Source organism: Bos mutus, chromosome 7 (genome assembly GCF_027580195.1).
Source record: "Bos mutus isolate GX-2022 chromosome 7, NWIPB_WYAK_1.1, whole genome shotgun sequence".
NCBI classification, from domain to species: Eukaryota; Metazoa; Chordata; class Mammalia; order Artiodactyla; family Bovidae; genus Bos; species Bos mutus.
In genome coordinates this window covers 4844130-4861206 of record NC_091623.1, presented here as the reverse complement: position 1 = coordinate 4861206, position 17077 = coordinate 4844130, and the positions used below count along the sequence as shown (strand labels likewise).

The 17077-nt window shown below is 35.7% G+C and overlaps 1 protein-coding gene across 1 annotated transcript in view; it reads right to left on the bottom strand.

Moving 5' to 3' along the window:
• GABRA1 (gamma-aminobutyric acid type A receptor subunit alpha1) overlaps positions 1-17077 on the bottom strand; it is a 56160-nt gene that overhangs the window by 24549 nt on the left and 14534 nt on the right. Inside the window, exons 4-6 of the mRNA XM_014476314.2 lie at positions 12623-12690; positions 4240-4460; positions 2046-2128 (exon numbers count right to left, since the gene is read on the bottom strand). Coding sequence (XP_014331800.1) covers positions 2046-2128; positions 4240-4460; positions 12623-12690 — 372 coding nt within the window. The remainder of the gene's footprint in view (positions 1-2045; positions 2129-4239; positions 4461-12622; positions 12691-17077) is intronic.

Below are 17077 nucleotides of genomic sequence, written 5' to 3'. Positions count from 1 at the left end.
TGATAAATGGTATAAAATAAATGTGTATTATGATCAGAAGACTGATGGGACCATATACACATTTTGAAAAGGACTTCACAGAAGGCCCTAGAAACTAATATTTACACTGAGATGTAAGGGATAAATAAAACCAACCATGCTAAGAAACAAGGGAAAAGTACCATGACAGAGAAAAGAGCATATGCCAAGGCTCTGAGGTAGAAAACAGCTTACTTATGTGCCTTTAAATTTCAGTTTTCTTATATAAGACACTATTTGTGTTCCACTCACTATCCATTTTCTTCAGGATGACAATGTGCCTAATTAAATGTGCCTTGTTTCTCCAGCCTCCGTTGTATTTAGCATTGGTCATGTGACACAGCTTTGATTAATGAGATGTGAGAAGATGTCTGTTAGGATTTTAGGGAAAGTTTTTTTTGATACAGGCACTACTCCTTTCTTCTCTGCTCCCTATTTTTCTTTATTTTGAAAGTGGAGGCAATGGCTGGAGTAGCAGCAAACATTTTGTCTTCAGGAAGAACATCTAAGAATATCTTAAAACATCATCCTTGTTAAGATGCTAAATTAACCAGCAATTAACCAATAATCACTTACCTTCATATATCTTGTATGAAAATTTAGACTCCTTTTTTTAAGCTATGCTCACTGCTTAAAAGTATTCCTGATTAATATACTAAACATATAGTTAAATGTCTAAAACAAGATATCTCTGAAGGCAAAAGGGGATACTATTTAGTAGTTATACTAGGATTTTAGATATAAATCAGAACCATTTTAGGCAAAAAGAGTACTGATTTTGTATGATACCTTGAACTATAAGGTTATTTTGTGGATTAGCTGAGTTGATTCATATACAAATATTTAATACATCGCCTGGCACATAAGTAACACATAATACAAAATAGTATCATTAAAAATGGAACTGGTAATCAGAAAAAAAATGTAATAGGTCATGGCATAGAACATACATTACATTCGGAAAAGGATTGAGGGGGAATAGTTTTCACCAATGGGCTGTGTAGCTGACAGTTTTTGAAGTAGGTAGTTTATCCTTGGGTTTTAGTATAGAATGAGATATATAAATAGAGAAAGTTGTCTCTCCATGATTAGTACTGTTAGGAGCCTGAAGGCCCTTTGCTATTTTCTTTGCTAGCTGTCTTCCTACACTACCACTATTTTTCTTCTATGAATCATATCTTCACCAAAATAGTTGCTCAGATTGCCTGACTAGTGAGAACAGAAAGCTGGTTAGGTTAGTCCAGAAGTTGAGTCAGTCCTTATATGTAACTCCCCTGCAGAAACCAGGAATACATTATTCCTCCTCACTTTATGCATGCACGCTAATCAAAAGCAGGAAAACGGGAAGACCAGAGAGCCTAACCAGCTGGCCACTGTTCTCCAGGCTTCTCTAATGTGTGCCTGCATATTTTAAAGATGTAGAAACCTTGAAAGTTATTACAAAGTGAATTTATCTAAGATGTCTTCAGAAGCAGTAATATGTAAGTACATTTCATGAGCTATCCAAACAGAGCTAAAACTGTTTTAAGACTATAATTAACTTCTTTTCTGGCATCATCCTTAGGTTAAGGCTTCATTATTAAGAAAATCTAATTATTGTCCTTTACTATCTACCAATATTTCCATCTGATAAACAAGTCGAATTATTAGGACTAAACAAATGTCAGTAATGATATAAAATAAACACAATGACCAACATTTTTTGGAAAGAAGATGATATCTATGAGGCATAAACATCCATACTTCATTTGGTTTTCTATGAATATAATTTGAAAAAAAATGGAAATTTTTCCACTAAATAGTAAAATTTATTCTTTCTAGTCTAGAGGATGGGGAATAACCCCTTCCTGAAAGGATATTAAAAAGTGAAGTAAAAGATGGTTACTTATAGAAAACACTTGCAATAAATCACTATTTAAGTTTTCTTGATACTCTTTATCTGTCTCTCTAATGTTCATAATGAATTGGAGGTTGCTTGCTTAAAGACATGCTCTCATAAGAATCAAAAATAAAATAAATTTACTCACAGCTTCCAAATTTTAGAGGGCAGGCATGGGCATCCATAGGGAAATCCTCCAAATGCATTGGACATTCGGCTCTCACCGTCAGTCTTAGAAATTAACAGAAATATAGGGTAGATCAGATACTTTCTGATAAATATGACTGGGATGTTATTAACTAGAGCAAATATATTAAGAAAGCAAGAAAGAAGAGCACAAACAGCAGTGTCATACTGAGCTGTTAATAATCAAAGGATCTGAAAAGAATTACACAGAGCACTGGGGCTTGAGCTCCCTGCATCATACAGGAAATTCCCACGGGCTATCTATTTTACATGTGGTAATGTCTATGTTTCAACACTGTTCTCTGTGACCATCTAGTTCCCCACTCCATTCCCTAAAATAGCACCAAATGCATTAAACAACAAAGGGATATGTGAGGAAGGAACTGTCCTCAGACTTCGGGAAGCTTAGAGTCATTTAGACTCCTTTATATGTCATTTCACTCTATTCCAACTGTTTAGTTTTATTTACAAATCCACTGCCTAACGGAAGCCAGGACTCTGCAGAACTTCTTTTTAGTCCCTATGTTCTGGGAACATGAATTCTATTTATGTTTTAAAAGGGTAGTCAAGAAAGGAATTCACTGAAATATATTTGATCTCATTTGCTGGAACTATGGAAAATTTGTACCCAAATTCCTCACATAAGTTTCAGAAAATATATTTATCTATATTATTAGGTAACTCAAGAAATGTGATAAGGTGTCTTTGTAACCAGTAAAATCATGAAGTCATTATAATATTAATTAAAGTAAATATGAAACATGTAAATTAATAACTAAACTCATATCCTTAGGACAAACTATTAGGAAAGTGGTAACAAATTAGCAAAGGTGGTGAGACATTTCAGAGAAGGGTATTATGTTAGTTCCTGATGAAGAATGTTAGATACATTGGGAACCTTTAATAGATAAACTTCTTAGTCTGTGCAAATCCCTCCTCAGGTAACTGCCAGCTAGTAGAAATACACGCTAGATTTAGGCTCAAAAACAAGTGTAGGATATTTTACAAGGGAAAATATTTCAAAGTTCAAATATAAACAGATCCTGCTTGGATGATCTGGAAAGTTCTCAACATACCTGTCCACTGATTCTCTATTTTCTTTCTCTCTTTTCTGAATTTTCATTCTTTCAGTCCCATTACACGTTTACTAGTTGAGTCCAACATCTATCTCCAGTGGCACCTGAAGCATGTTTTCTTTGTTTCTTATTTGGACATTTGGGTATAAAAAGCTAGGAATTTTGGAAGCTTTCTCTAAAGGCAAAGTATCACTCTACTTTCATTCTAAACAGAATCCTCCAAGTTGAGGCATTCCCTTCATTACCTTTTCATACCAAAGGAATAACTGAATGGCCTAAATTAGCAAGTGCTGGCCACATCTACAGAAACAACATTTCAACAAGTCATTTGGATATGAAATAACAGCTGCCTTTAAGAATAAGTACTTATTTATTAGTCCTCAATGAGTTTCTCATAAATAAAAAAAAATTTTATCTAAAAATATTCAAAAATTTTTTTGATTCATACTTCTTTCATCTAACCATAAATGAATGATTGGTTCAGATGCTGAGCTGTCCAGTAATCTCAAAATGGGGGAAATATTTATAAAGTAAAAATATACATGTAGTCTTCAGTTTAAGCAAAATTAGTAATATTTATATTCTTTCTCATTAACAACATCATTGTGAATTCATACACTTCTTCAATATGTATACTGCCACATGAATTTATGTTTAAAAATTTTGAACTTTTTCTATTTTCTGTTTTTTTCCCCACTTCTTTTTAAATAGAAACATTTTCAGATACATATAGAAGATAGCTTCTAGAAATTTAATCTACACCTTACTGTAAGGCAGGAAGTCATGAAGTAATAGTAGAGAGAAGTCCCTCTATTGAATTAGAATATGTTGGAGCTATATATTGCATTAGTTAATACACATTGTAAACATTTTCTTCATTTTTGTCTAATCATTCTACTTAACACTTTGACTTGCATAATATTTCAGCCTGTTTAGTTTTCATAGTAGAGTAAGTATTAAACTTGAAAAACAGGGAGGACAGGAAACCAGATGCTCTACACTGGCCCATCAGCTTGATGTTAATCTACACGTGGAAGAGAAGGTCTAGAAAAGTTCATGGGGAAAGCGAGTCCTCCTTACCTCATGGTGTACAGCAAAGTGCCGTCCTCTGTGATGCGCAGGAGCTTGTTCGGCATGGTCATGTTGTGTGCCACTGACTTCTTTCCATTGTGGAAAAAGGTATCCGGAGTCCAGATTTTACTTGCCATTAGGTTATTTAATCGGAGTACTGTCATAGGTCCTTTAAATTTTAACCTTTCATCCTTCCAACTTTGACGGAAAAATACATCTATTGTATATTCCTAGGTAATTTGGGAAAATGGCAAAGAGTTCACTGTGCTGTTCTTGTAATGCAAATGTCTTATAACAACAATGCATCCTTTTTGAAACTTTAGAAGCAAAACACGAGCTGGGTGATATTTCTACAAGTAAATTTGTGGTGGCCTGAACCTATCGGTGTCAGGTGAATCCTTGGTTGGCATAATCACTTTAAAAATAACTAAAATTTCAAATACTATTTTGTCAGAAAAATTCTGCTGAATATCTTCTCAGATATGTGAAAGGAACTTAGCACCTTACTTCCACCCCACCTCCATCATATCAGTACTCAAAGGGACAGAATATATTGCAAATAAAAACAGAACTCATGTTACAGGTTATTACATACATGAAAATGTTTAAATTAGACAATTTTAGTTCTAAAAATAGAGTATAACATTCTAGGGACCCTCTTATGGTCTCTGAAAACCCCAATCCCAAGACATCCATGATGCTAATGCTGAAATAATCTTTTTGGCTAAGTAAACATTTTCCCCCACAAATAATGTATACAGACTTTCAGTTCTACACAATGAAGAAGATTATGAAAATAAGAAATCCATTTCAATGGTAATTTGCATCTTTTCCAAAAAAAAGAGAGAGAAAAGAATTCCGAGTATGCAGGTGTGTGAGTGTGTTTTTGTGAGTATATATGTGTATGAGTTTCAGCTGAAACTCCAATACTTTGGCCACCTGATGGGAAGAACTGAATCATTTGAAAAGACCCTGATGCTGGAAAAGATTGAAGGCAGGAGAAGAAGGGGACAACCGAGGATGAGATGGTTGGATGGCATCACTGACTCAATGGACATGAGTTTGAGTAAACTCCAGGAGTGGGCGATGGACAGGGAGGCCTGGTGTGCTGTAGTCCATGGGGTCGCAAAGAGTTGGGCACGACTGAGCGACTGAACTAAACTGATGTGTATGAGACACATGAGAAATGGTGTGAAGCTCTTCATCATTCATAGCCAGGGAATCTATTTATTTGAATAAACACAGCATTCCTCATGGCAATACCCCGAGACAAACGTCTTCTAATCTGAAAACAAGCAATGAGATTTACCAGCTCCTAAAATTGAAAGGGGTAATAATATCAATCTTTCTTGCAGGACTTGCTACACTGACACTAAAATTGGAACTCAGTGGTTTGAAATAAAGACTACCATATCCTCCATTAATCTTAGAATGCTCCAAACTGGAAGGAAAACTACCTTAAAAACATCATGCTCCATTTTCCTAAACCCCTAAACCCTGATGTATCAGAAAGCTGCTGTTTTTTTTTTTTCTTTTTTTTTAATCTTATACATGTTGTCTTTAGGGCATGTAAAATAAACAGTGTCTATCTTCAGGCTTTTTGTGCATGAATTTTACTACGTCTTTTTTTCCGAGGGTTAATGCAAAATTGGGTAAAGTTTGAATGAAAATTTTCAGAGCACTAGTTGGCATTGCTGAGTCCTTACTGATCAAGTAAAAATTATTATTGGTTAGTCTATAATGAGGGGCTTTCCTGGTGGCTCAGTGGTAAAGGATCCACCTGCCAATGCAGGAGACACAGTTCGATCCCTGGGTTAGGAAGATCCCCTGGAGAAGAAAATGGCAACCCACTTCAGTATTCTTGCCTGTAAAGTCCCATGACTTTCCAGACGAGTCTGGTGAGTTACAGTCCATGCGGTCCCAAAAGAGTTGGACATGACTTAGCCACTAAAGAACAACAACAAAGTCTATAATGCATCAGGCATAGTGGTAAATGCTGATTGAAATAGAAATTAAAAAAATGTAACATGACACCAGTCTGTCTTTGCAGGCAAGAGAAGTTACTCTGTTTTTTCTGTCTGGAAGTGTCAGATGAAAAGCACTGGGACATGTGACGTAGGAATTTACTTAGAAACATGTGTTAAGCATCTGTTAAATTTGACAGAGGAAGAAACTGTTTAGACTCGGAAGCTATAGGAGAAACTCGTGGAGGAGTAGGATGGGCTTAGAATAGTGTTTTTCATGCGGAGAGAAATGAGGAGAGTGCCTGTGGATTGCATCAGGAAGGGATCCAGAGTAGGAGTGCTTGCCAGGGAAGCAGAATGGATGGGTTTAGTCTGGGCTGTGCATGTTCTCGTCTCTAGACAACAGACAAACTTGTAAGTCAGGGCTATGACAATGATGCTATCTATGTCTATTACTCAGGAGTCAGTCACATAAGCTCTATACTTTATTAGGCTGCAAAATTTTAGCCTGGTCAACAGTGGAGGCAAGGGTCATTTGTAAATCAAGGCTCTAAGGATGTCTAAGCTGACCATATTACTACGAATCTAAAACATTTGTTCGCTTGTTTGCTTGCTCCAAGGAGATTTTTGAATATAAAATAAATGTTACCTATAAGATAAAATATATTTATCAAGTCTTTGACAAGATATATCCCAAAAGCTAAGATTAAAAAAAATGTCAAAACCTGCCAAGCTCCTAAGGCTTACAGTTTAACATATTTAAAGCTAGCTTTATTTCCCTGTGTTAATGATGGACAATGACATCCAAATTCCTTTAAGATACTCTCTCTTCAAATATTGTTCTGGTTACGCAAGCATGCATGTACACACACATGCATACACATGCACAAAGAGCAAAATTAAATAAGCTTTAATTTTTATGTTTCCCTTTGTTAGACATAGAAAGCCAGTCCAGGTTCGATGCATGATACTGGATGCTTGGGGCTGGTGCACTGGGACGACCCAGAGGGATGGTATGGGGAGGGAGGAGGGATAAGGGTTCAGGATGGGGAACACATATATACCTGTGGCAGATTCATTTTGATATATGGCAAAACCAATACAATATTGTAAAGTTAAAAAATAAAATAAAAAAATAAAACTGATATGAAAGCAGTTGATCGTGAACACTTCTTGCCTAATCAAGGATGAAATATTTGTTTTCCCATGTTTTGGGAATGGCCCCTGCAATATTGCCATGGTAGCTGCAGGCAGCTCCCAGTCGCTACTTGTACAGCCCGACCTCTCCCCCTGGTCGAAATTCACTAGACCAAGATGTGCCAGAGCTCCTTCTTTAGGAAGTCAGAACAAGAAGGAGAGAGAAGAGCCATGGCATAAAGCGTACAAATGTAAATTATAAATCTGCTAACTAGAACTGAATTGTCCTTCTTCCAGATGAATGGCCTTAGGCAATTTTCTTATTTACTCTAACGCCCTTGGCTGCCAATAAAGTAGGGATCATTGCAATACTCATTCCATTTGCCTGTGGTCAGAAGTGAGCCAACACAAGTGAAAAACTTGCAAGAAGATCTAAAGCACAGAGGTTCTCAGTAAAAGTTAAAAGTTACTATTGGTCTCCCATTTTGTTTTTCTTTCAACACAAATTTGTATTAGATTTCAAGGTATCAGGGAATAAAAAAGTGCTATATCTTTGGAAGGGTGGTAGGACAGGAAATGAAGAAAGTGAGAAAGTGGTCATAACTAAGTAAAACAAAAACAGAAGGCAAAAGAGAAGACTCCACAGAAGTGTGTCTGAACAAATAAGAAGTGTTGGTGAATACTTCCTTCGGGGTTCAGTGTTCCAGCCTCCACCACTCAAGCAAAAATTCTCTCCCAGTTCCCCTTTTCAATACAGCAGGTCCCTGGAGAATATGAGCCTTATTCTGAAGACAGGGACACAACATCCGTTATGTTTCTAAATAAATATTGTACTGAAGTGTTCCCACTTGCACAATTTATTACCATCTGTGTGTGCTGTGATTTAATACATTTTAAGCACTATGGAAAACAGGGCTTTCTGATTGTGCTGCCTGGATATTTTTGTCAGAACCTAGTGCCCTGGGAATGTGCAGTTTGATTGCCAATTAATGGTTTTTAAAATAAAGTTAAGGAGTTGTCCTAATTTTGTTTTCTATTCCAGATGAAGTCAGATACTTTGGGATCTGTGGAATCTCTAAGGACAGACAGCCTGAGTTTAAGTTGCTACCTAGCTGGGTTACTTTTCTACTCTGGAAAATGTGGATAATAATAACATGTAGCAAAAATTTTGGCATGGGGATTAAAAGATATATGATCTAGAAAACCCTTAGCACAGTGCCTAACATAAGCATTCGATAGTGTTTAGTGTTGTTATGGTTATTATTATTTAGTTCTTTAGTAGTACTCAGTTTAAAAACTATATTTCCTGTCTTGAAAAATAGCTTTGTCATTCTGCCTTTTAATTTTGCTACCCTGTAAATCATTCCACTCTTTCTTATGGATAATTCTCCCATAATGTAGTTTAAATATTAATCTTCTCAAAGTGGTTAGGTACAGTTTCCACTAGTCACTTAGGAAATCAGTTGCATACTTATGGCTAATTTGCTTCTGTGACAGAACAATTCAAATGTTGGCTTATTTAAGAGTTTTAGGCAAAACAGTGTCACTGGTTTAGACTCTGGTCCCTTCTTCTGACCTGATTATTGACCAAAGGCCATTTGTAAAAAGTAATTTATGGTAATCTTAGGGTTAATAGTGTATCCAAAATCCTAGTGAGAATCTTTTGTCTAAGAGAAAAGACATCACTGTTCATGCAAAATATTTTCCAAGAGAAAAGTGCTTGACTGTATATGGCTTTATTTGGGCACTGTCCCTTAATAATTTCTACTGAGCATCTACTTTTCCTGAGACATCATGCTAGGTGCCAGTGATAGAGAATAGTCATATTATTATTGGGCTTCCCTGATGGCTCAAACAGTAAAGAATCCACCTGCAATGTGAGAGACCTGGGTTCAATCCCTGGGTCAGGAAGATCCTCTGGAGGAAGGCATGGCAACCCACTCCAGTATTTTTGCCTGGAGAATCCCATGGACAGAGGAGCCTGGTGAGCCACAGTCCATGAGGTCACCAAGAGTCAGACACGACTGAGAAACTAAGCACACAGCCTTATTATTATTAGGAGGAGGAGTAATATCTTTATTAGTGTGAACTATTTGTAATCCTTTATCCCCTCTCTTGGTGTTCCATCTATGAGAAGAAAGCTTCACCAGTGCAAAACTTCTGAAAGTTCTCCTGTCTCTCACACTGTTCTATTCAGAGAGGGGAGAGAGGACAAGTAATTTAACTCGACAGAAGAATTTGGAAAGAGAAATTAATCTTGTCTATCTCAGCAACTTCCTCTTGTCTTCTCCATTTTTGATGGAGAAGACATCAAAAATGCGAGTCTCCATTTTAGACTCGCAAATGCTACTGTGTTCCTCCATGCTACACGTTTTACGTGGTCAGTCCTCAGTCCCCACTCTTGCAGAGGGAAGCCAACACTGCCTGCTGATTGGGTGGGTTACTCTGGCTGACCCTGGTGTTTACTCTGGAAACCACTTGTCTGCAGATATAAACCACCTTCTAAAATATCAACATTATTAGTAATAAAGATGATATCCTCCTTTTTCATGTCCTTTGCTATCTTATTTATCAAAACAATCAGAACTCAGGTAGGAAAGAGGGTGTTATTTACTGAGTCCCAGAAGACCTTAATTTTTAAAAGTTAATGTAGACTCATAAACCTTTTACCAAGTAAGTAGAAATTAAACACTTACTGTAAAACAGCAATGCTTTGATAGTATAAGAGATGTGAAACATGCTTGCCTTTATGTCATTTGGCATCACTTTAGGAAAATAAGATACTAATATAAGTAACTTAACAAAACAATGTTATATATGAGACCAAAAGCTAAATTGTATTTTACAGTCAATAAATATGATTGAATGCAGAAAGGGAAAGTTAATTTGTTATTGGGTGAATAAAAGAAAAGTTTTCATCAAGCATTTGGGTCTTGATTTGGATTTTGGGGGAAATACAAAATTTAAATGGATAGAGGTTAGAGGAAATTTCTACAAAGGGTGCATGCCATCATAAGGGGTTCAGAGACAAAAAATAATAATAGTTACTATTTATTGAGCACTGTCGATAGACCCTTATTTATGTATCTCATTTAAAATTCCTAACAGTCCTACAAGGATGCTGTTGTTGTTGAAGTCTTACAAGGATTGAGCCTTACAAGATTGATTTGCTCCAATGTCACTCTGCTGTCAGTGATGAATTTGAATTCAGCAAGGCTGAATCCTAGAATCAGAAGTTCTAGCCCCCAAGGGTATGCCTCACAGAAAGTAATACTTATGCAAATCACTAAGTAGTCCGTGGGAACAAGTGAGGACGAGTGGTAAAATCATGTATGGTTATTATGGGATATAGGCAGAGGAGCTTACATTTGACCTTAAACTGAACTGGGATATATTAAAGTTTCTTAATTAGAAAAGTAGCATGAGAGAATAATAGTTTTGTGGGAAGATTGAGTTGCAATGTGGGAGAATCACAATAGTTTTCAGACCACAATCAAGTTTGTAAAAATTATTGTATTGCACAGTATTTCAATAAAGTGGTCTACGGACTGACCACAATGGCAAAACGAATTACCAGAGGAAGAAATCCACCATTCTGGCTAACTTTGATATTTCTTTTTCTTACATAGTGATAGTGGTTGACATTTATTGAGTGCTTAGGATATGCCAATGATTTTTAAGTGCTTTTCATGTATTAGTTCATTTAATACTTGTGATAACTCCATGATGTATTATTATTATTACTCCCATTTCACACATGAATAAGCTGAGGCAAGAGACATATTAAGTAATTTCCCCAAGGACAGATACACTCTTGTCTAGTAAAAAGACTGGTATTATAAACCCAGGCATTCTGGTTCAGAAATTTGTATTCTTACCTACCACTCTGCTATCTCTTCTATGCTCCACTGACTCTAATCTGTACAGGTTACATTCATAACCTGTCTTAGGTGTAAAGCATCTAATTATCCTGGGGCTTCACTGGTGGCTCAGTGGTAAAGAATCCACTTGTCAATGCTGGAGATGTGGGTTCCATCCCTGGATTGGAAAGATCCCCTGGAGAAGGAAATGGCAATCTACTCCAGTATTCTTGCTTGGGAAGTCCCATGGCCAGAGATGCCTGGTGGTCTACAGTCCATGGAGTAGCAAGAGAGTTGGGCATGACTCAGAGACTAAACAAAAACAACAAAATCTAATTATCCTAAGTCAGCATTTCCCAATGTTTGAGTCACAGAATGTCAACAAGCATCACTTGAAGAAAAGGGTTTAGGGCAAATATGATTGGAACACACTAGATTAAATGCAGTTCAGCAGTTTACCTTACCTCGGGACTGGTCAGAGCTCTAACCCTGCCATTCTGGGTGCCTTGTGAATTTCCACACTTTGGGAAATGCTGGTATAAACTGTTATTTTCTCTAACATTTATTCTGAATCATCTGAGCTATTAGGAAATCAGAAGACTTTTAAGATGGTGTAAACAAAAAGATATTTCAAAAAATAGTATTTAATTAATGTATCTTCAAAATAACTGTAATGATGTGTCTCATGGCCTCTTTATGCTTTTTTGCTTCTATAGGAGTTTGGCTGTCAAGAGTTCAGAAATATTATATAATATCTGCAGAGCTCTACAGACTTACCAATTCCCATCAGATAGAGGAGAAAATCATGTTCATTTGGATTGGGAAAAGAGAGAGCAGGTATGTATTCATTTTATTCTCACTCTTGGTAATAATTTAATGATTGCCTTTTGCAGTGAAGCCGAACCTTTCCCACAGGTGTTATTTCCTCCTCAGTCTAATTCTGGTCAAGTATTTGCTCAGCTTTTATACACATTTCTCCTTTTTAACCAAAAATAATTCAGAAATTGCAGTGTTTACAGCTATTCTATGACAGTCCTGGCGATCCAGAAAGCGAACATTCTTCAATCAATATGTCCTCCTAACTGAAATATAAGGTAATTCACACTATTTGAATCACAAAACATAGACCAAGGCAAAGAAATAATTTCAGTGATGGAACAAAAGAAGACTGCAGTCGTTGATAACTATAAACAGGCCTGGCCTGAAAAGTAAATGGGTATTTTCCATTATGTAAATATTATATATACATATATTACATATATATATATATATTACATATGTATGATATATTGCTTATTATGCACATAGAGAAACACAAAGATATACCCAGGGCACTGCAAATTACTTCCTAAAAACCTAATCCATATTTTTCCTTTCAAAAGTTAAATTTAGAAAATACTCCAGAAAAACCAAAATTGCAGAGTCACTTACCATATCATGGTCTGAAACGGGTCCGAAACTGGTGACGAAGATGTCAGTCTTCACTTCAGTTACACGCTCTGATGAAGCAGGAAATTGGGACAGTGAATGTCTATCAACAGCCCTTATTAGATCTCACAACCATATACTCACACCCAAATGGGAAATTTATTGGCTTTGATTAGCTATTTCTAAAATTGCTCCACTGTGTAGTCCTGATAATTTACTGCTTACACATGAAATTTCACAGTGAATATTTTTCAATGGAGAAGGGAGCCTAAATATGCCACTCTGGGAGACAGATTTTATGGAGAGGTCAGATGATTCTTAATGGATTCTGTAAGAATGGACACACTTTCCTGAATGATACCAAACCATTTCATGTTGTAATAAAAAATATGTTAGCATATGGGTATGATTTAAGCTTAACTATTCTTATACAGCCTGCCGGATTCTCCAGGTATTTAGGCTACACTTGGGATGTATATAGTGTACTGTAGCAAGCTTTATTATGGCTTAAGCACTCAAGGGTGTGTTTTATAAACGATTTCTTTCTGGAATTAAATCGTAAGTGGATTATCCAAATTACTCCCTGGGAAAAAAATCTGACAACCTATGCAAGTATCTTCAATTTTGAGGACAAGAAGCACATATTATGGTACAGCAAAGTTCATTTAATAGATTCCATTTCAAGCTCAATGTAATTTTATGTTAGTGGCTCTGAGGCATATATATCAACCAATAAAATGTATGTAGTTTGGTGACAACCCAACATAGATTTTTTTTTTAATGTTGCTTGTATAAAAGGAAACCTTTGTTGAGAGGTGAGAATGAAAAAGATGACTTTTTAATTTTCAACTTTAGCTCTGAGAAATAACAGTCCAGTATTTTAAACAATTCATTTCATTGATCAGGATATTTGTATCTTTGGTATAGTATATTAAAAAGTTGACCCAATACATGCAATAATAAGTTCATTTGAAAATCAAAAATCTGATCCCCTAGCAATTCACTTGTAAAGAGTTAAACGTTCAGTATAAATTTGGCTTGTGGAAGTCATGTTATACACATAATGTGTATCTCAAATGATAGAATAATTTTGAGGTGGAGATAGTCCCCTCCATAAACAATCCATTATTTTTTAGGTTTTGTTCCCTACCCCCCAAAATTTCATTGGCTCCAAAATGCTTAAATGAGCCTGCTGACATAATAATTATGTGGGGTTTACTGATCAGTGTTTCAAAATAAAGAACATAGCTTGAGACAAAGAGAATAGAGTTGTGGTTTTAGAACTCATTTCCAACCTCAACTTTAACATCCAACGTCCTGCAGCAACCGCGGAGCTTAAGAGAATAGCTGTCAGCACTAAGTCTGATGGACTAGCCACTTGCCTCCCACACCACGTTACTCTTCTCACCTTTTCCAGCAGTCATTCCCCAATGCATACATCTCTCTCTCTACTGCACACTTTATTTCCATATATACATATATGGAAATATATATTTGTATATCTGTTATTTCTTAAGAGTCCAGCAAGAGCTCACACTTTATTAGAATGTCAGAATGACTTTCAATTAAAAATCATAATACAATGAAAACATGCTATCTAGTCACAAAAGCTGGAATTCATCTATTCATTGGGCTCATTTTCGTCCTTTCTCTTTCAAGATTTCCCTTTCTAGATCAAGTAAAACAACTCATTTTGTTCTTGAAGTTGAATTTCAGTTCTTTCCAGATTACAAGCTATAAGGTTTATGATGAATATCTTATGGCTTTGAGTGACACTTATGGAAGTAAGATTATTTCCTTTCTTTCATTTTATTTTTATGGCAGGGACCTATCATTAAATGCACACTTACTTGGGGAAATACGTGTCCCTGTTTTCAGACTTGCAAGTGCTACGTGGCATGGGACAATTCTTTTGGACTCTTTTATCAGTATTATCTATTTCGGGAGTGTTAGGAGAAAATGAATACTCCCCGAGGTAGCTAGCTTTTCAAATCTTGGCTTACCAGATGCTTTAGGGGCAACCAATATGCTTTTTTATTAAATGCTGAGGAGGATGTGGAGAAAAGGGAACCCTCCCACCTACACGGTTGGTGGGAACATAAATTAGTGCAGCCACTATGGAGAACAGTATGGATATTCTGTAAAAAAACTAAAAATAGAACTACCATATGATCCAGCAATCCAACTCTTGGGCATATATCCAGAGAAAATCATCATTTGAAAAGATATATGCACCCCAATGTTCACTGTAGCACTATGTACAATAGCCAGAACATGGAAGCAACCTAAATGTCCATCAACAGAGGAATGGATAGAAAAGAAGTGGTACATATATACAATGGAATATTAGCCATAGAAAGAACAAAATAATGCCATTCACAGCAACACGGATGGAGCCAGAAATAATCATGCTGAGTGAAGTCAGTCAGAGAAAGACAAATATCACATGATACCGCTTATATTGGAATCTAAAAAAAGAATACAAATGAACTGATCTACAAAACATAAATAAAGTTACAGATGTAGAAAACAAACATGGTTACCAGGGGGTAAGGAGGTATGGGCTGAATTGGGGGATTGGGATTGACATATACGCACTACTATATATAAAACAGATAACTAATAAGATAACTGAGAAGTTATTATATAGTATAGGGAACTCTACTCAATAGTCTGTAATGGCCTATATGAGAAAATAATCTAAAAAGAATGGTATATGTCTATGCACAACTGATTCACTTTGCTGTATATTGGAAACTAACATAACATTATAAATCAACTATATGCCAATAAAATTTTTCTAAAACTCTGTTCTATCATAAAATGCTCTGAAGAAGTGAACTTGCCAACTATACAGAATATTTCTCTCTGTTGTTTTTAGATTGTTAGCAGATGATTCCATCTGTAACCTGGGGGAAGCAAGATAATCAGAAGACTCACTTTCTATACTTTCCCTTCTAATATAGCTCCCTTGTCACGTGTTAAAGTAGTTTTCTTTTATTTGTCATCAGTGAATATATAGTGGGAAAAGAAATTACCATTGCTGTCAAACTGCTTATTATGTATGCTGCTGAAAGATATGTCTTGGACATTACCATGCTAATTTCTCTAACAAACCATGTTTTAAATGAATGTGGTCAACGTCATCTACCCCTGTGTTTCCAAAACTCACTTGGGAATGCTACTGTAAAACATTACAAAAGCTTTAGAGTAAGCATAAGCCCAATATAACATATTATGTCATTTACAAAAAAAAAAAAACACTTAATAAAAAATATAAGTCCATAATTTAAGTTGAGACGCTTCAGTAAAATGTTTTTAAAATTTAAATACCCTGAAATATCACCATCCACATAAATTCACTGTTAATATCTTGATGTATTCCCTTACATAGTTTTTTCTATTCAAATATATACTTAATGATTATCCTCAAACCACATTCTCACTCAGTTGAGTACAATTTCAGTGGCAAAGAATAGAATCCTTTGACCAAAACCGTCCTTCATTTCAGCTCACCAGGGAGTCCTTAAGTGGCATGTGAAGTCATTCTGCTTTAAGATAAACATTTTATAATCTGGAGTGCAAAGGTTCAAGCTAGAGGGTCATTGTGAAGGAACTTCAGCCAAATTATAAATAGTGCCATGCTTAACTTGCTTTTTGACAAAATAATGGTGGTTTGAAATCCAGTCCTCTTCAGATCAACCAGGCTTAAATGGAAGATGCACTCACACTCATGTGTTTTGGCTGAGAGCTAAGGCAATTGTTGAGGAACCTTCTTTTTCCCAATTCTAGAAAAACTTTGTCATCTCCCCCCCTCCCCTCCAGTAAGAATTTTATATTTATACATATATATAAAATTTATTATTTAAGGAACAATAGAATTTAAATCACATGCTCTAATACCAGACTTTATTGACTTAGCATTAGACTCTGAAGTTATTAGAAATATCTAGAAAGTATTCAAGGCCTTTCTATGGATCACATGGGAAAAGTAAAGAATTTTATGCTTGAAATATTCTATTTGAGAGCATACAACATGAGGCAGGAACTTCTAATGAAGTTTAGCTAGGAAGATTACACACCTAACCAAAGTTATACATGAATGAACCTCTTATGTAATGAGGAGACTGTCTGCAAGTGGAAATCAATTAAAATAACTTAGTTGGAAGAAATGTTCAGAGACTAATCAGCAAGTAATTTTTTTTCCAATCCAGTGTTTTTGTCACAATAATCCTCTGTCCAGTGTAAAATAATCAACAGATTCTTTAGAATTAGTATAACTGTATAACAGTGTTCAAGTTTTCAAAGGATAAAGATGGAATAGAGTTATATAAAATGAAATTATGATGGTGGTTATTGTTACAGTGATTAAGGATATCTAAGACAGTACATCAGTGTAAATTGTTTATGATGATTAAAATCATTCTTTAAACAAGCTCCCCCTTCAAAGATATGTTT